The sequence below is a fragment of the Corvus hawaiiensis genome, chromosome 18 (assembly GCF_020740725.1).
Source record: "Corvus hawaiiensis isolate bCorHaw1 chromosome 18, bCorHaw1.pri.cur, whole genome shotgun sequence".
Lineage (NCBI taxonomy): Eukaryota > Metazoa > Chordata > Aves > Passeriformes > Corvidae > Corvus > Corvus hawaiiensis.
This window is the reverse complement of record NC_063230.1, coordinates 11,010,008-11,029,543: the sequence shown is the minus strand read 5'-3', so window position 1 is coordinate 11,029,543 and position 19,536 is coordinate 11,010,008. Positions and strand designations below refer to the sequence as shown.

The 19,536-nt window shown below is 55.2% G+C and overlaps 1 protein-coding gene across 3 annotated transcripts; it reads left to right on the top strand.

Moving 5' to 3' along the window:
* The first annotated feature begins 146 nt into the window (after positions 1–146).
* On the top strand, positions 147–16,390 carry MVK (mevalonate kinase). Of its 3 annotated transcripts, none has more exons than XM_048322990.1 (10): positions 147–256; positions 359–506; positions 1,299–1,446; positions 2,431–2,586; positions 4,389–4,492; positions 5,319–5,364; positions 6,177–6,267; positions 6,656–6,772; positions 9,491–9,644; positions 14,876–16,390. In XM_048322990.1, exons 1-10 carry the CDS (start codon positions 179–181, stop codon positions 15,115–15,117), a joined length of 1,284 nt encoding a protein of 427 aa, XP_048178947.1. In that variant the 5' UTR covers positions 147–178; the 3' UTR covers positions 15,118–16,390. The 3 variants fall into 3 exon arrangements, with proteins under 3 accessions (XP_048178947.1, XP_048178948.1, XP_048178949.1); XM_048322991.1 differs by lacking the exon at positions 14,876–16,390 and adding an exon at positions 9,952–11,413; XM_048322992.1 differs by lacking the exon at positions 14,876–16,390 and adding an exon at positions 9,908–11,413.
* Positions 16,391–19,536: the final 3,146 nt, after the last annotated feature.

Sequence of the window (19,536 nt, the reverse complement as noted above, 5' to 3'; positions counted from 1 at the left end):
AACCCACGCGGTCACCCCAGGGCCGCACCACCCCGCAACGTCGCCTTCCCATTGGTCGCCCGCAAGTCCCGCCCCCGCCAGGCGCTCGGCGATTGGCTGGGCGCGGGGAGGCGGGGCAGGGCGCGGCCGCGGTTGGTGGGCGGGGCTGTCAGTCAGCGCGGGCCGTGGGGCAGCGGCGATGTGGGCGCGGGAGCTGGCGGTGTCGGCGCCGGGGAAGGTGATCCTGCACGGCGAGCACGCGGTGGTGCTGGGCAAGGTGAGGGCACGCCGGGCACGGCGAGGGCTGCCGGGGAAAGTAAGGGGTGCCCAGCTCGGTGAGGGCTGTCCGGCCCCGCTGACCCCCGTTCTCCGCCCGCAGGTGGCCCTGGCCGTGGCGCTGGACCTGCGGACGTTTCTCCGCCTGCGGCCCGGCGCTGAGGGCCGGCTGAGCGTCTCCCTGCCCGGCGTCGGCGTCTTGAGGAGCTGGGACACCCCCGGCCTCTGGGCCCTGCGGGGGCGGATCGCAGGCAAGGGCCGAGGCGGGGGGAGCCGCTGCCCCGGCGGAGTGGGGGGCTCTCGGCACTGCTCGGTGCCTTCTGCACCCCGCATGAGGTGACCTTGCAGAACCCCCGTGGGGGTGACCCTGCAGGGGGTTATTTGTCCCCCCTGCAGTGTTTCAGAACCCGGCTGTCTCTGACCCCGCTCAATGTGCGTTTCACTGGCCTGTCCCTGCATTTCTCAGTTACTTGTGACCCTGCTGATGCTCAGGTGTCCGTGTGTGGCCCTGTTCCCTTCTGTTTGGGGTTCCAGGGACTTGTTCCCGTGCTGCTGTGACAGAGACAGGAGCCAGCCTGGGTCCACATCCCAGTGTGTTACTGGTGAGGGCCAAACAGGAGCCTTCCTGAAGCTGCTCAGAGCTGGGGGCTCCTGGGGAAGTCAGGAATACAGTGCCTGTTTTCCTGCCTGTCTGTCCCACACCAGCCCTCACTAGAATTTCTGCAGCACCTTGTGCTGGCTGGAGGCCCAGGATATCCCAGTTCCAAAATCCACATTCTTTGATGAAGAGTTTGTGACCTGCCGAGTTTTCCGTAGCGATTATGGATGGATGCACTGGGAGGTGTAGGCAGGGAAACACTGGGATTTCAGAGTGGCTGGTGAAGATGTTCCTTTTACTTTATCACAAATCCTCAGGTAGAACCTGAAATTGGCTCCAGCTGTTTCTGCCTACTGTAACAGAACGTTTTGTTGTAAATACTGCTCTCAGTGTAACAATTCCCTGGTTTCTAAGTGTTTAAACTCTCCCCTGCTTGCTTCCATAGCTGACTTTGATGAGTCCAAGTCCCCCAGCGTAGAACAGCTGGATGCACTGAGGGAGTTTGCTGGAATTGCTGCTGGAGCCTCAGCTCCAGAGAGCCTTGCTACTCTTGCCTTCCTGTATATGTGCCTGGCTATTTCTGCTAAGTATGGGTAAGGCTCTCCTCCTGCCCCAAAATTTTGGTGGTGGGTGGGTGCCCCAGGCAGGTGAGCTGGGAGTCTCTGCTCTCATTTAGTTTTGAGGGCTGAAACCAGAGCAGTTCATGCCACAACACAGTCACAACACAGACACCCTTCCCTCCAGCAGGCAGCTCCTGTCATCCTGGCTTAGGCTGGAAAAACAGAAATAAGCTGTGAATTTGTTGTCTGAACTAAGTCTGATCTCTTTATGGGCTGGATCTCCCTAAAACTGTGAGAACTTGGGGCTGTTCCAGTTCCCAGCTTAGCCCAGCACCGTTCATGATCTCGGTGTGACTGGATGGGTGCTCAGGGCAGTGTCAGAAACCAAAGCAGAGCCCAACTTCTGTATTCTCATCCAAGAAATCAAAGACTAAAGAACTGGGACATGCAGCTGGGTCGTGGTTTCCCTGCAGTCTCAGGGTGGCACTGGGACTGTCACTCAGCAGCACTGAAAAGCTCCTGGGTTTGGTTTTGGGGTCTGTGACGCAACCCAGGTGTGTTCAGTGGAGCAAAGGGACGTGGATATGTCCATGTTCCATCTTCTCCACCAGCCTGTTGCTCCAGTGGGACGTGGCTGTGCAATTCCAGATTTGGGATGTTTACACTTTGTTCCGAAATACGTTTAAAATCCAGTTTACAGCAATCTCTGAAGGGGCTCTTTGTGGTGCTGCTCAGGTATTTAGTTACCAGGTGCCCCTGCTAGCAGCCTGACAAGCTGTGCCAATCATGGATCCAATTCAGGAAGGCTTTATTCCAGCACAATGGCTTGGCCAGGCTGCTCAAATTTGGGAGTGAGCCCTCCTGAAGCCCCTGTGTGTCAGACGCATGTGCTGATGTTGCCAGTTTTCACCCAGCTTTCCCTGAGATCAGTCCTAATCGGCCTCCTTTGCCTTTTTAATGTTGTCTGGAGGTGGAATCCGGGGTGGTTGTGTCAGTCCCTGTGTGTCTGTGTTCCAGGGATGTGCCCAGCGTGGATATCGTGGTGTGGTCGGAGCTGCCCACAGGAGCAGGGCTGGGATCCAGCGCTGCCTATGCTGTGTGTCTGGCTGCAGCCCTGCTCATGGTGTGTGGAGCCATCTCCTGCCCGCTGCAGGAGGGAGAATCCACAGCCAGGTAAGGAATTCCAGCCTGGGATGCAGAGCTCTGCTCCCTGTGCCCCACCTTTCCTTTTACCTGCACGAATTCTGGCACTGCCACCTCTCCTGGTCTCTTTTGGCTGTGACCACAAGTGACACCCTGAGCCCATCTTCTGTCCCTGCCCAGTGTTTCCAGCCCTGTCCCAGAGACTTTGTAAAACTCCTCCTGTTTCCCTTGTCTAGTGTCAGATAAAGAAACCTGAAAAAGGGGGAAAAAGCTTTATTTTTTCAATGGAGTAGAACACACTGAAATTTTTCAACCTCAGTTTCCTCTGTCTCTGAGCATCTTACGGGTTTTGCTTTGAGTCCTCGAGGATCCTTTCTGGGATTTTTTTGCATCTCCTGTGAACTTACTTCTGCATGTGCTACATTTCCTCCTGATCTCCTGCCTGTCTTTCCCTTTTATCAGTACCTGGTGAAAGAGAGTTTCTTTCCTTCTACCCTTGCAGTTCACCTTTGGAAGCCTGGGGTGCTGTGCCCTGTGTGAGAGGAGGCTGTTTGAAGCTGTTAAAAATCAAAGCTGGAGGGGCACAACCTCTGTTGTGTGGGTTTTTATGTGGGGCTGAGAGTGAGACAGCAAGGGGGGTGGTTCTGTTTTCTGCCTCTGAACCAGAATTTGCAGCCTGACCCAGAAACAGCTTCTTGTTGGGAGCACTTTGCCCCCTGTGCTCCAGCAAATCTCCCAAATTGGGAAATGAAAGGGCAGCTCCAAGCAGAGCAGCGAGGATGTCTTCATTCCCTGCTCGCCCTCCGTGGCTTCAGCATGGATCCAGCATAATTCCTGCCTTCCAGCTGCTGTGCAGAGAGATGGGGGTGTCAGACTTCAGAAGGGTTTGGCTTCCCATGGCAAGAAAAGAACAGCAGGATAGAGAGGCTCCTGTGTCGGGAGGAATCGCAGCCTCTCAAAGAGGATTAGAAACAAGTGGTTTACAGCGCTCCAGTTCCTGAGGCTGGAGGTGTGAGCTGTTTGCTGAGTGCTCCCAGATTAAATCCTGGCAGGTGGAATGCAAGGTGTGTGGACATGGATAAAGACATTCAGCTGAGGCCCAGGGAAGTGGGAGTGAAGTGAAATGGTTTCTGGATAGCAGGTGGCTCTTGGAGTTTCTGCCTTGCCTTGCAGGATGCTGTGAGGCTTTTCCAAAATGTGGATTTGTGCCTCTGCTCCAGCGTGGAATACCCATCGAATGGACTTGTGGTGTGCAGGCAGGGTCAGAGGTGTGTTTTTGTGCTCAGACTGAGAGCAGGATGAGATGGGCTATTGGGAATTCCTCTATGGGAGGGGGTGAGGCCCTGGCACAGGGTGCCCAGAGAAGCTGTGGCTGCCCCTGGATCCCTGGAAGTGTCCAAGGCCAGGTTGGATGGGGCTTGGAGCAGCCTGGGATAGTGGATGCTGTCCCTGCCCAACCTGTGCCAGGGCCTCACCACCCTCACAGGGAAGAATTCTTTCCTAGTATCCAATCTAAACCTGTCAATCTCTGTCAACTTTAAGCCATTCCCTGTTGTCCTGTCATTCCAGGCCCTTGTAAATAGTCTCTCTCCATGTTTCTTGTAGCCCTGTCAGGCACTGGAATTAGGTGACCCCAAGACTGAACAATCCCAACTCCCCCAGCCTTTCCAGTGTGTGGTTAACACACCATGTTTGGTGAGGTGGGGATGAGTCGGGACTTGAATTCCATGAAATCTGATCTTTACCAGGTCAGGGCTGGAATCTTCCTCCTGAATCTGCTCCCTCCACTGGTTTGGAGTGGTTTGTGTTGGAGTCATTTCCTTGCCTTCCAGGTGGACAGAAGAAGAGCTGACACTGATTAACAGCTGGGCCTTCCGAGGGGAGCGGGTGATCCATGGCAATCCATCGGGTGTGGATAATGCTGTTGGCACCTGGGGTAGGTGTGTTTGCTGCTTCCCAGGCAGAAACTCCCAAATTCAGGTCCCTGTTTTTGGCGTGAGCACAGGGAATCCTTCCCTGCCCCAGTTTGCCCCATCTGTGAGCTGGGCCTGGAGCCAACTGGAATGTTGGGAACTGGCTGCAGGAACACCAGAGCTCTGTCCCCCCCCAGGCAGGTGCCACGAGGCAGAGACCTCGCTGCAAATAACTGATACTTAAACATTCTGCAGTGAACAAAGAAACCTAATCCTGTCCCAGGGATAATGCAGGGGAAAATGCAGTTGGACAGCTGTCATTTAGTTTCAATTAGCAGTGACTTCCCAGTGTTTTGAAAGTGTCCTTGGAGGCTGTTAATAATCTTTCTAATGAGACCTAATCGCAGTGCCTCTGTGAGGGTAGGAGCCAAGTGAGACATTCCTTCTGGACAACGAAATTCCACGCTGCAGGATAGCTGCTGCCACCCAGTGCACACGTTCAGTCCCTGGAACCCCACGTGCTTGGCTCTGCCGTGGGGAATCGCTGCTGGGTTCTGGTTTTTTTCAGGAAAGATTTCATGCTGACCAAACTCTTTGCCTTTTCAAAAAATTATTTGATGTGATCCTGGAGGAGAGGAGAGCAAAGGGAAAGGCCTTGGGTTAAGCACGTCCAGCCAGACCCTCTCATTAAGGTGAAGCAGGGCCGTGCTGCTGGAGAACATGGTTCATTTAGCTGGTGTTTCTTGCAATTACTGTCACAGGCTCTGGGTGAGGTTCTGAAGATGAAAGACCTTCTGTGTTATCTCTCAGCTCGCTCTGCACTGAGACAATACATGTATTTTACTTTAGGTGGAGCCCTGAGATACCAAGCAGGAAAAATCACACCATTAAAGAGGTAATACTGGAGTTTAAAAATAACCCTCACACACGGTGGGTGGAACATGTCAGAGAGGCTCTGGGTGGGTGTTGGAGGGTATGAGGATGATGGGAGATGGCTGGAGTGTGGGAAGGGCTCTGCAGCCCCATTTTGATTGTGGGCAGCCTCAGTTGTTGGGGTGGATGGGGACAATGAAATGTTTGGTCATTATCTGACATTAGATGAACAGAGCACAAAGGATCAATATTAATTTCATGGCATTATGGGCAGCAGGAATGGATCTGCTCCTGGCAGCAAATGACATTGTGGGGAGGGAGAACTTTGTGCTTACCTGGTGGTGGGAAAACGCATTGGCAGAGAGAAATCCGGGTCCTGTGTGTGCCTCCTGCCAGAGAAGTATAATCTAACTCCATTAAAATCTTTCACAGTGCATGAAATTTCTCTATTAGCAGTTAATGGCCACTGCTGGCTACCCTTGTAGAGAGTATTTCAAAGGAAAAAATTTGCTTGAAAAACATGGATTTCAGTAAATACATGACAGTCCTATTTATAGCTCTAGTACAGTTGTTCCTTGTTTCCAGGAGGAACCAGCCTGAACCCAGCCAGCATTGAAGCACCTGCTGAAGTTCTGTAAAAGGAATGGGACTCCTTAACTTGGGTTCTTGCTCAAAGAGGCCTTTTGAGGCAGAACAAGCTGTAGCCTTGGGGACTGGGAAGGAAAGAGGCCAGGAGATGTTCCCTGCCCGTGGCAGGGGGTTGGAATGAGATGAGCTTTAAGGTCCCTTCCAATCCAAAGCGCTCTGGGATTCTCTGCCTCCTGTTGCTTCCAGGGTGCCCACTCTGAGGATCTTGCTGACCAACACAAAAGTCCCTCGGAGCACCAAGGTCCTGGTGGCTGGTGTCAAGGAGAAGATCCTGAAGGTGCAGGTGGTCGTGGGATGGAGATGTGGGGGATAACTTTGGGGAGATAACCCTCATGTGGGACTGCAGGTCTCACAGGGATCTTTTGGGAGATCCCTCCTGTGGCCACCATCTCCCAGCTGCCTGGGAATGGGGTTTCATCTGCTCCCTTCCTCCAGTTTAACAGGAGTTAAAATTGCCAGTTTTCAACCATGAAAAGAGCAGTTCCTTCCTCTGGCCTGTTTCCTTCTCTTCCTCCTTTTTCTGCAGGCAGGAGCAGGTTACCATCGCCCTGCTCTGGGAATGAGTGAGGAATTGCCCAGCTCAGAGAGACTGGGACCAGTTTCCTCCCAGTGGTATTGAAAGAGCAGCAAGCAGGCACCTCACATCCCTCCTTCCCCCTTTCCAGTTCCCTGCCATAATGAACCCGGTGCTGGACTCCATCGATGCCATTTCTCAGGAGTGCCAAAGTGTTCTGGAAGCGATGCCTGCAAATCCATCACCGGAGCATTACCCTGTGCTGGAGGTAAGGGGCTTGCTCACCAGTATTTTTAGCCACTGTTACTGTTGAACATCAAAATGTCATTTAAAGAACATTAGGTCTGAAAAAAAAAAAGTGATAGCAGGAAATGTTCAGTTCCGAGTGAAACCGTGGTCTGGGTGTGCTGCTTTTAATGCCCTTCCTGGAGCCAGGAGCCAGAAGCTGCTGCTGGTGCCTCTCCCCAGCTGTGTGCAGGGAAGGAGGGAGCAGGCCTGGGGCTCTGGGGACCTGTGGCTCTGGAGGGTTTGTTTCTCTTACATGGAGTGATCTCAGTGCCACAGCTCTGGCAGTCGCTGCCTGTGAAGTAACTGCTCTGTCATTGCCAGGGCTGGAGTGAGGAGAGAGCCCAGAGCCACTGGTTTGTGATGGACTGACTGGTTCCCAGCCAGCTCCTGGTGTTCCATGCTCATCCTGGCTCCAGAGAGCCACAGACAGAGCTGTGCCCAGGGCTGACCTGACATTGATGCACGAGGTGCACACAAAGATCTGTTTGTCTTGGCTTTGCTCAAAGAGGAGAGGCTGGGGAGGGGGAGGAACAGGCTTCCGAGTGGAAGAAGTGCTGAGAGTGCTGTAATGCTGCTCCACAGCACCGTGGGGGAGGGATGTGTGGCCATGTCCCAGCTGAGGCAAATCTGGCCTGGCCCAGGGAGCCAACTTGGACACTCAGGAACCATTTGGTACCAGTCCTTGTTGGCATCTGGATCCCTCCCCTTGGCTCTCAGGAGGATCTCTGCTTGTCCTTGCTCTTGCTCTGGATCGTTCCCGTGGGATTCATAGCAGAGTCCTGCTCCCTTTGCACCGGGGGGATGGTGGGATTCTGGACCCACTGGGGTGGGCTGAGCTGCCATCAGCTGGGAGAGGTCTGCAGTCTGTTCACAGCACAGCTTCACACAACTCCTCATCCTAATTCCACATCCTCAGGCTGTCAGAAGGATCAGGGGACAGGGAAGAGGGGGGAATAATTCGAGTTACGCTTTGAGATCCTCACGTGGAAAATGCCAAAGCATCCTTGTGTCCCACACCCAGGAAGCAGCACTGCGGTGAGCAGGTTGAATCTTGTTTTGTCTTGTGCTTGAAGAGCCCACAGAGGCCCAGCTGATTAGATGCAGCACATATATATAAAAATCTATCTTTGGGGCTGTTTCTGAAATGTGCAGCTCTGGCCAGCGCTGTATTTGAACCATGGAACTAGTCTAGTGTGTCATAAGCTGTCATCGGATTCCTGGCAGATTTTGGATCAGGAGATGACAGGTGTCTTGGATCATCACAGGCAGTGCTGTGCCCTCACTCAGGCATATAAAGAGGCCTCTGGATGGACGTGTGTCCTGCCCAGCCTGGAATGGGTGGTGGCTGAGCTCTGCCTGCCGCCAGCTCCTTCCTCTTCCCACAGTTCCTTAAACAACGGGCAGAAATGCTCTGGAGGGGGAGAGGGATTCTTTCTGCAGTGCCCCTCCTGTGTGGTGCTGGCAGGATTCCTGGGTGGAGCTGAGGGAGGGGGATGTGGCTGACACTGCTCTGCTGCTCCCTGTGCACAGAGTCCCTCCCAGCTCACCAGGAGCTGCAGGCAGGGACGAGCTCAGTGCCACTTGCTGGGGGAGGGAGCACAAGGCTGCTCTTAGGAAGCCTCTCTGGGACTGGTCCTGTCCTGGCTGGTTCCTGGCTTGTGAAACCCTCTGGGAAGAGCCACTACATGCTTTGGAGGGGATGGAGTCGGGCTGTCAGAGCAGTGTTGCTGAGAACAACCTTCCTCTGCTGCAGATGCTGATGGGCTGGGAGGGTCCTGTGGTGCCCAGGGAGCCTGGGAGCTCCTGGCCCTGTTCCAGACATGCTCCAAGCACAGGCCAAGCCCTTCCCTCTGCTCCTGAATTCCTCACCTGTCCTACTGGGAGGGGAGAAGCTGTAACTTCCACTTCTGTGTGGTGGTGTCCATCCCTTGGGCCGTTCAGACCGTGCTGCTGGGGCAGCTTTCTCTGGGAGTAGCGGGTCTGGCTGGGTGGGAAGCATGGCAGGGATGCTCCCACAGCTCTGCCAGGAGGATGGGCTCGCACAGAGGGGCCTGTGGTGCTCCTGGAGGGAAGGACCCTCTCGACCCCACTTGAGCTGGGTGCCAGATTCCCGGCGTGGTGCTGCCAAGAGGCTCCTTGGCTCCCAGCCCGGGCCCTGCCCGTGAGGAGGGAGCAGTGCTGCACAGACCAAACACGGGGAGGTCCCTCCATGTCACCTCTCCAGCAATGCCTCAGCCGTGTCAGAAGTACCTGGATTTGGCTTTGCCAGATGGATTGCAGAGTAGGGAGCAGGGTGACAGCCAGGAATGAGAGCTGCTGGCTCGGTGCCCTTCCCACAGCCGGTGAGGGGCCTTGCACAGCCTCCTGCTCAGCACTCGAGTGACAGGGCAGAGGACAAGCAGTCGGGAGGCATCGGAGAGCTCTGGAATAAATTCCTGCTGGCAGCTTGCAGTGATCAGGATTTTCTTGGGAGGTGCAGGAGCTGTGGTACCCCTGTCACTCTGCAAGTCGTGAGGGGGCACTGGGGCACATGAGCAGCCCAGAGCTCAGACTCTGGCCTGACCTTGCTCCTGGTGCTGGTGGCCAAATTTCTGCAGAGATGAGGTGGTTGTGAAGGGTGGGAAAGCAGGGCTGCCACTGCTGTAAAGAGCCTCTATCGTGATGTGTGCTCATCTCCTCTCTTTGTGGTTGCTTTTAGGAATTCTTTGACATAAACCAACACCACTTAAACGTGCTTGGAGTGGGCCACCCCTCCCTGGACAAGCTGTGCCAGGTGACAGCGTCCCACAGCCTGCACAGCAAACTGACCGGGGCTGGCGGGGGTGGCTGTGGCATCACCCTGCTGCCACCAGGTCAGTAACAGCCCCTTGGGCATCCTTGTCTTCCTCACAGCCCTGGGGGGTCAGGTTTGGGAGCAGAGGAATCACTGCCAGCCCAGGTCTGGCTCTGGAGGGATGGGTGGGATATGTCCCAGCACTGCCTGGCACTGTGGGTTGCAGTGTGTCATCCAGAGCCGATTCAGAGTGTTCATTTATGTGTGTCAGCCCCTGAGGGCACTGGCCCCGTGCCAGGGGCTGTGTTTGGAGGAGCCATGGCCCTTTCCCTCTCCCTGCAGTGGCCGAGCTGACTCGCTGGCTGCTCTTGCCTTGCTCTTGGCAGACACCTCCCCTCTGGCCGTGGAAGCAGCCAAGCAAGACTTGTGTGCCTGTGGATTTGAATGCTGGGAGACCAAGATCGGGGCCCCCGGGGTGACCCTGCACTCCTGCTCCTCTCTGAGTGCCCAAGTGCTGCACGCGCTCACCCAGAGCTGAGCTGCTGCCTCTGGCAGGACTGAGCCCTTGGCACCATGTCCTCAGAGCTTTGTGTGCCCAGATGCCTGGAAACTTCTTTCCCCTCTCCTGTGTGGCTGAGGGCCTCCAGACGTGGTTATGGAGCCAGTTTGGGGGCTGGTGTCACTGGGATTTGGGGCTGCCATGGGGACCTGGGAGCACCCAGCCAGTGGTGTTAGACCAAGGCTCTCAAAATCCTGGTTTCAATTTCCTTCCTCAACTGCTGTGCTAATCCCAAGGGGCAGGAGGAGAGGGGCTTGGCTGGATTCCAGGGTGGATAATGACACTTTGCTGCTTCAGATGCATGTGGTGTCCGTTCCCTCATCCCTGGTGTCCCGTGGGGGCTGGCAAGGTGGATCTGCACGGTGCTTTGACATTTTTAGGTGAAGAGCATCTTTGGCAGCTCAGGGCTTGATGCTCAGGTCTCTGTTTCTTCTGGCCTACAATTCCCAATGAAGAGCAAACCTTTAATACAGCTCTTCCCTGCTACCAATTAAGTGTTGGGTAATTAAAATGCAAGATAAAGCACAATTCTAGTGAAATTACTGGCTTTCACTCTTTTCCATAATCTCTGCCTGGGCTGATAAGCAGAGTTCTGTAGTCAGACTCTGGTTTTTACTCACATGCTCAAGGTCTGGCTCAAACAGCACCTGCAAGGAAGGCAGCTCCAGGCCAAGGGCAGGCTTAAAATTCCTCCTTGTAAAAGCTGTTCTCTCACACTTCAGTCTTGAACCAGCACGTCCCTGACCCTGCCTGGTGTTGGGTTTACTTTGGTGTAATTAAGTAGGGGAAAGAAACCCAAACCACGTCCTCAAAAGCTCACCGTAAGTTGCAGTTGACAAACTCTAAAACCTAAATGCATTTAGACTTATTACACAAATGTAAGTGCATTTTTTACTCCTGAAATTTTAATGAGCTGTGCCACAGAGTGAAAGGGAAGTGGCTGAGGCCAGAATCTCTGGGAGTCATGAGCTGACTCTGAGGGACTGTGGTCACTGCAGTACCTGCCAAAGGGGTTTTATCATCGCTCTGTTTGTCTGGGGTGGGTTTTTTAAGTGGGTTTTTAAGTGTAGCTGTGTTCAAGAATCACTTCACTCAAAGCTGAGTAATGAATTGGCAGAGGTGGGGAACTTGCCTTCCCCTTCCAGCCCAGGGCTAAAAAAAATCAAGTGGGAGAAGCTGAGATGTTCTAGCTCTAAACTCCCAGCATCATGGTGACCAGCTTTAGTTCCCCTGATCCCATGTAAAACTGTCTCTGGTTTTAATAAATCCACTTTTTTTTTATGTGCAAAGTGTTCTTTGATAATTATGCTGGATACAAAAGGAAAAAAGCACCTTACACTGCTTCAGGAAAGCAGGTCTCAGATGCTGCCTTTCTACATGTCTAATTACAATTCCAATTTGCATCTGAGAGCGGCTTTACACTAATCACAAGTCAGAAAGGCTGATAAATAATTTACCATTTTCTAATACAGTGTAATCAATGTGAGGATCTGGGAGTGTGTTGACTTTAACCACTTACATGTGTCTACTTTGTGATGTTGGCACAAAGAGATGCCAGATCCAGCACGGGGAACTTCCCTTCAAAATAACGTGTCTGGGGCTGAGCCTCGTTGGCTCTGAGGGCTGGGAGCCAGAACTGAGGGGAAATTCACAGAATCCCAGGATCATTCAGGTTGGGAAAGACCTCCAATACCATCGAGTCCAAGCTGTGCCCAATCCCCACCTGTCACCCAGCCCAGAGCACTGAGTGCCACATCCAGGCATCCCTTGGACACCTGCAGGGATGGGGACTCCAGACCTCCCTGGGCAGCCCCTTCCCATGCCTGACCACCCTTTCCATGAGGAAATTCCTCCTGGTGTCCAACCTGAACCAGACACCTCTGCAGGTTTCCTCCAGCAGCGCTCATCCTGCTCTGCTCCGTGCCGGAGTGGAAGTGCTGACATTCCCGGGGCAGGGAGGGTGGTGGCAGGAGGGTGACCCTGACTGGGGTCTATAGGAAGGGCCCTGGGCCAGGGCAGTGCTGGGATCTGCCTTCCCTGTGCCACAGGGCTGAGAACTGCTGAAGTCAGCAGCTGGAGCCAGTCCCAGTCTGTTGGAAGTGAGCACAGATTCCACGTCCATCTGTGAGCACGGGAGTGCCCATTCCCTCCTTTCCAAACGCTTCCTTCAGCAGCTCCATCAAAGGCTTCGCAGGGGCATTGCTACACCCAGCGGGATAACCCGAGGGATGGCTGGGATGTTTCTGACCCCACCTTCCACACCTTTCACTTACACCAAGTGACAACCTCCTGCTGTGACTTCCTGAGCCCTGGGACACACGGCCCCCATCGCTGCCCCTCCTCAGCCCGGGCAGCTGCTGCCGTGGGACTGATGCTCCACGGGGACACGGAGTGGGGCAGAATGAGGCACAGCCCTGTCTCTCCCGTGCTTTGCTGCTTTGGGAACAAAACTGAAGCCTGTGGAGCGTGTTCTCCCCATGGATTGTCCCCTCCTCTCCCAGGCCCCCCGCGGGACGGATGTGCAGCAGGGCAGCGATTGCTGCTGAAGGATTAGCCTGGTAATTTGGCTAATTTTTCTTGAGCTTCATTTTTCACATTACGAGCTTTGCAGAAAGACTAACGAGCCTGGCTTTGCCTCTAATAGCCAGCACAGGGACGGGGAGGGGAGGCTGTGCTCCAGCCTAAAGGAGGGACTGACTGAGGAATTGCGGAACGTGGAGGTCCGGTGAGAGCTGGGGGTCACCGCTGCTTAGTGACAGCGAAAAGGAAAACACTTTATATAAAAATACCTTTTAAAATCTTCCTTTTCCTTCGCAGCCAGTGCCCGGGGCAGCATCGCTGCCGGGGTGTCTCCCCCCCATCCCTGGGGAATGTCCCAGTGCCCCGGAGGGCTCCTGCCCTCCCCGGCACGTCCTCCCCTGAGCCGGGACCCCGGCGCTCCCCGGCCGGCCCTGGCAGGCACAGATGGTATTATTGTTTGTTTGCGCTCCGTGTCAGCAGTGCCTTCTTTCTGCTCCGCTGAGTAGATGCAGAGGAGGCAGTGACATTATTGGAGATCACGGAGAGAGCAGGAACAGGGTCAGGGAGAGAGAGGAAATGTCAGCGCGCAGCCACGCGGGGCTGGGGGGCTGCTCACACCCCTCGGGGCTCCCGCTGCTCCCGGGGTCCCTCCTGGGGACAGGGGGTGGCACTGGGACCACCTGCGGGGCCAGCGCCGTGTCCTCGGATATGCCCAAAGGGTTTGGGGGGTGTGGGAGTCCCCCGGGGCGAGTCGGGACCCCCCCCCCGAGCCATTTCAAAGGGCGATTTGTGCATCTGGCACCTCCCTCTGCAGAAGGGCTCTCTGCCCCCTCTGCCTCCCATCCCCAGGGATTTCGGGGCTCTCCCATTCCCAGGGCTCGTGGGGAGCCCGTCCCCCCCCCATCCCTCTCCCCTCCCAGCACGCTGAAGGTTTTGAAAGTTAAGTATTACCGTCTGCTTTGTTGTTGCCTAACTACGACAGACAAATTGAGAACTAGTTGTCAAAATGTCAGTGCACAACAAATCAACATTCAAAATGAGTCTCAGCGCTATGTGGTGTATAATTAAAAAAAAATCCTTTTTAGAAATTTCAGCAAGCGTTGGCTCTGCTTTATATTTGTCTGTGTGATTAATAAAGGCAGCTAATTTTCAGACTTTAAAAACAGCTAGAAAATAGCTCCTAATTACATATTAGGTTCCAAGCGGCCCCCGCTGAGCGAGGCTGGTATTGGTGGGCCAGAGAATTTGGCAGGGGCTTAATTACATTCTGAGCATCATCTAATTTTAGTTAAATGTAATGTAATCAGCAGCAGATGTCTGAAATAAAATATGAATTATGAATATGATGAAATTTCATTCTTGAATAAAAAAGTAATTTGCTATTTAGTTCATTAAAGTCGCAGAGGTTTATTAGGGAGCAGGTACACGGTGTGGCTGGGTTCTATTAAAATGGTATTTCAGAGGGAGTAGGAAATTGCATTAAAGGTGCTAAAATATTCTGCCAGGATGCTGTGCCGGGTGGCAATGAACGTTTACAAAAATAACGGAGCCCCTGGGCCGGCGCCAGCCCCCGGCTCCTGAGCTTCCTTTTACGCAAGGTGACGTCCCACATCCTGGGGGAACCCGGGATGGGCCTGCACCCCTCTGGGTGTCCCGAGGGCAGCTGGGCTCTCCTTGCTGGTGGGCTCGAGTGTTTCCCCTGTTACTTCACAGAATCCCAGGGTCATTCAGGTTGGGAAAGACCTCCAATACCATCGAGTCCAAGCTGTGCCCAATCCCCACTTTCCCACCCAGCCCAGAGCACTGAGTGCCACGTCCAGTCCTTCCTTGGACACCTCCAGGGATGGGGACTCCAAACCTCCCTGAGCAGCCCCTTCCCATGCCTGATCACCCTTTCCATGAGGAAATTCCTCCTGATGTCCAACCTGACCCTACCCTGACACAACTTGAGGCCATGGGGACAAGATGCTCTGGCACACGTTGAGCTGGGCTCCCTGTGCCTTATTCCAGCTTGGCCAGGAAAATGAAGCCTCAGTTCTCCCGTCAGCTCTGTGACCATGGTGGATCCTCCCGGGACACCGTCTCCTGGACGCTCTCCCTGCAGCAGCATCTGCAGTTTCAGCTCTGAAGTTGAAATTGCTTTTCTCTATCCCTCAGTGGCCCGGGCTGACAGATAAGCATCTCCTGGCGAGGGGGAAGGATGGCGTGTTCATTATTTCCTTGTATTACAGATCCTGTCATTTTAATCCTTCCTGGATGCTGGGCACCAGCTCGAGCCCTGCCCGCTTCCAGTGTGCTCTCCAAGAAAACCCCGTGGCCGATTCATCCTGCATGGCAGGAAATCCCAGGGCACATCCCGGCAGCTCCGGTGATGCTCCAGCACGGTCCCGGTGCCGGCACAGCCAGGCTGCCACGCTCACTGGCGTGGGTTCACCGTCCTCCCTCTTCTATTCATCAAGGGCATGACAGCTAAAATTCATTTGAAGATGAAGAAAGTGCCGGCTAATCCTTTCTGGGAGACAGTGATAGACTGGCGGCTCGGGAAGAATTGCACAGCAGTAATGAAATTAGGCTAAAACTGCTGGCGGATAGCAGATAATTGCCCTTGTCTGTCACAAGGAATAACATCTCCCAAATCCAACACAATGATTGTTAAAGTTGCAGGAATTTATTTTATTTATTTTAGAGGCTCAGGCTTGGCTTTCCGAAGGTCTTTCCCAGGAAAATAAAGGAGCGGGAGCTGCGCACTTGCCTCTCGCCTTCCCCGGGCGCTTCCGCCGCAGCGGCAGCTCGTTAGCCCTGACGAAGCAGCATCACCACGATGACAAGGACGCCCCTCTGGGGCCACTCCCGGGGAGCGGGAGCTGAACCAGCCGGCACAACGAGCTGCTTGGAGGAGCTGCTGGAAGTGCCGGGCCATCCCCAGCTCCCGCTGTCCTTCTGGTGCTTTACAGGAGGAATCCATCCGCCAGCACCGGGTGCTGCCTGGTGCTGGGGCAGGTCCCGGTGCCACGGTGGCCACACAAGCCCTGGCCCCGTGTCCGGGCTGACCAGCAGCCATTTATTTTGTAATTGATAGGACGGTGGTGGCCCAGCGCGGGTGAGTGACTGCGCCGGCCGGCGACGGCGATGTTTTATCCGCTGGGGCTGGCACGGGTAATTTACTGCGCCCGGCAATAACATATTTCACTTCCCGTCTCCCAGATGAAGATTACTTGTGTTTGAAAGTGCCTGAACATACACTCAATTCTGCTTAAACGCTCGCAGCCAGCCGAGCGCGGCTTGGCCCTGCGCCGGGGTGGCACAGGGATGAGGATGGGGACAAGGATGGGGGCAGGCTGGAGCACAGCCCGTGCTCCCTCTGGAGCCGCTCGCAGCGCTGGGGAAAACCCCCCGCAGCAGCCGGCGCAGCGGCTGGAAATATTCCATCCACCTTCCCTGACATTTCGTCTGGCCGGGCGAGGAGCTCCGTGGCATTTCCGAGAGGGGCTGGGGAAAGGTCAGGGGGTGGAAAAGGTTGGCAGGGTCGGTGCTCCCGCCTCATCCCGAGGCTGCTCCTGATCCCCCCCTGGAGAACTGCGGCACAAGCACCGCATGGGCTGGATATCCCTTCCAGTGCTGGCAATGCCACGTCCTGGGATGCCTGAGCCACCTGAGAGATGAGTCGGCACCGGCAAGGGGGGGTTCATGTGTGCACCCCCAAAAAGGCCCTGTGAGAGGCAGGTGTGAGAGCAGGAGCTGGGGCTGCAGGGGTGAGGGGCTCAGAGCGATGGGGATGTGATGGGGCCGTGCTGCCAGGGCTGGATCGCATCCAGCTCCTTCCCTCGCCAACAGCTCCGGGTGGGCTCTGGGCAGAGCCGAGCTGGGGGTGTGGAAGCCCAAGGCTGACCCCGCTGACCCCCTGGGTTCCCGGGTGGGGTGCTGGACCCAGTGCTGCCGGTCCTGCTGCCGGTGCTGGCACGTCCCCAGCGATCCCGACACGGTGCTGCCGTTAATGGATGCTGATGTGTCACCCAGCCCATTTGTCTTCATTTGGTGCCAGCCGGCAGCCGCGGGGACGCGCCAGGGCTGGGCACAACGCCCTGGAGCCGCAGCTGGCACAGCTCGGCACGGCTCAGCCCGGCCCAGCACCGGGATGAGGGGCTGGCATGGCTGCTGCAACCAAAAGTGGATGTTGATGTCCAATCCTGGTCGCTTTGCAGGCAGGGACTGCCAGCCTGAGACCCCGGCAGGGCTGGGGACACCTTCCTTGTGTGTGACACAACCTCTGTGTGCCACAGTGCCCAAAAGCCGGTGTCCCACGGGAGGTGGGCATGGATTTGGGGGCATGGCAAGGCAGGGACCAGACGGGCTGGCCCAGAGGTCCCTCCAGCTCCCCGTGGCCACCCATGGCCACCATCACCCTGCCTCAGTGGGGGATGGCGCCGCCGCCACCGTGTCCCGCCAGATTCGGGGATGGAACCTCTCCACTGGAGCTGGGTAATTTCTGATTAAGGATTACTGTACCATCGGCTTTGGTTTGATTGCAGATGTTTTTAATTATATCGTATAAGATCGTATTATGTAATTGCATTTATCTGATTGAAGCCTTAATTGTAGGATTTCATAATGGTTTGACTGGGTAAATACACCGTCGCGTCTGTTGTCCCCCACCGAAAATTAGGTGCTTCATGTCTTTATTGCATTATCCTGGAGAGGAGCTTAAATTGGGAAGGAAGGAATTAGGAGAGAGAGAAGAAGGGAAAGGCGAGTTTGTCGTGGGATCGCGGAATCCTGGAATGGTTTGGGTTGGAAGGGACCTTAAGGATCACCTCGTTCCAACCCCGTGCCGTGGACAGGGACACCTTCCACTGGACCAGGTTGCTCTCCCATGGACACCTTCTTTCTCCTCCCAATCCCAGAGATCGTGGTCCCCTTTCCTGCCACAGCCACCTGGGCTCTGGAGGCACCAGCAGCCACCAGAGCTCACCCCAAACATCCCCTCCAGCCGGGCATCCCAGGGGCAGCCGCTCTTCCAAAAGCAGCTGAGGGACGGCAAAAATTCCATTAATGACACTACACAGCAAAACAACTGGAGAGCTCTCCACCTTAATCCCCTAAAAAAGCACTAAAGAGCTGCTGGCAAGGGGGGTCTGAGCTGCACCTCCCGCCTTCGGGGGGGGTGTCTGCGCCTCCCCCCGGCAATTAAGGGAAGGTTCAAGGTTTTGCAGGAGCCTTTTTCCCAGGTGTAATCCGCAACATGTGGTTCCCACGGAGCCTCCTGCCTAATGGGTTTAGGATTACGGGAATATGCACAAATCCAGTGGCTCGCTGTCACTCCGCTCGGCGTACTAAGGTGATTTCATTAGGATTTAGGTTTAGAGAAAAGTCTCTCTCTCTCTCCCTCCGCCCCTTCTCTCCCCTTAATATTATTTTTATTCAATTACATCAGCAATTCATGAAACTTCAAAGCCGTTTCATCAGCGCAACCCGAACGCTGCCGGATCGCGCTTGAAAGTGGGGAAGAGGAGGAAAACATAAGCTGCTGCTTTAATGGAATTACTGAAAGGGGCTTTTTAATTAAAAACAAAGGTTGGGCTGAGGTCTATCCATAATTCAGTGCCGCTGGATGTAATATCTGCCGGTGGTTTAATTTTAATAAATGTATGTATTATTAACGGTGGGATCTATATTTTCCAAGCCCAAGGAAGGCCCAGCTGTTCCTGCAGCAAGGGTTGTTGGTGCCACAGAGGGCACGAGGGGACACTCGGTGGCCACAGGACAGGGGATGGGGACGGGGATGCTCCCGGGGACCCCCTGGTGCCACAGGAACTGTCACACCCCTGAGTTAATTACCAGCAGCACCTGCGTGGGTTATTCAGACAACTCCAGCCCCTCTCTTTGATGATTTCCTCTTAATTAGCCTTTATTAATGAGATGTGACCTCGCCCAGCGAGCTGGTTCCTCGCTGCCATCTGCCCATCCCACCCCGGGGTGGGACAGGGCTGTCCCCAAGGCCAAGGGCAGCCGGGCGGTGGCTGGGGGGACGATGGCACGCGGTGATCCAGGTGCCACGAGGGATCCTCATCCCTGCGCTGCTCCAGCAGGATGGCACCCACTCCCCACCGCCCACCCCCCCGCCAGCCGCCGCGTGCTAATAAAAACAAATTAACTTGTAGCGGCGTTAATTTTCCCGCATCCATCCATCCCGGCCTCATTACCAGGGCGATCCCAGGAGCCGGGGGTTTGGGCAGATTGTAATGAGGAGCATGCGGTAGTAAAAGTCCTTCTAATAGGATTTATTTACTGTAATTGTGATTCGAGGCACAGTGCCATCCCCGGCCAGTGGGGCCGCGAGGAGGGGGCGTGGAGCTGAGGCTGGAGCAGGGATGCAACGGAGGAGCCGGAGCTCCCTGAGGGATCTGGGGGGTCCTGCTGGACCTGGAGCATGCAGTAGGAGCTGTCCCAGCACAGCCACCCCTGTCCCTTGCTCCAGCAGATGTTTCCCGGAGTATGGACACCACATCCCGCTTCCCAAGCATCCCAGCAGGAGCTGCCAGGCAGATCGTGTCACCTGGTGCTGCCAGGGATGAGGTCACCCATCTCAGGGCTTCCCACTGGAGCTGGGATTCAGGAGCTGCTTCCATGGCCCCGTGCATGGCACATCTCCATCCTCCTGAGCAGAGGCATCTCGGGGATTTGGGAGGCAAGGCTGCTCCGTGGGATGCTCGGGTGGTACCGGGGTCACCACTCCTGCTCTGGTTTGGCTTCTGAGCACACGCAGCGCTGCAGCCAGATCCCCCTCTCCCAGCTGATCCCAATGCCAGGATGTGCAGCAGCTCCACTCCCACTCCAGCACTCATCCCGGACACTTGGAATGCCTCCTCTTGGGGTGCCCGAACCTGCTGGGAGT

Bases quoted from the DNA above. Each gene is read 5' to 3' on its own strand.
- MVK (XM_048322990.1), top strand. From the start codon at position 179: ATGTGGGCGCGGGAGCTGGCGGTGTCGGCGCCGGGGAAGGTGATCCTG. The intron at 507-1,298 runs GCAAGGGCCGAG...TTGCTTCCATAG, and splicing joins CCTGCGGGGGCGGATCGCAG to CTGACTTTGATGAGTCCAAG. The intron at 1,447-2,430 runs GTAAGGCTCTCC...TCTGTGTTCCAG, and splicing joins GCTATTTCTGCTAAGTATGG to GGATGTGCCCAGCGTGGATA.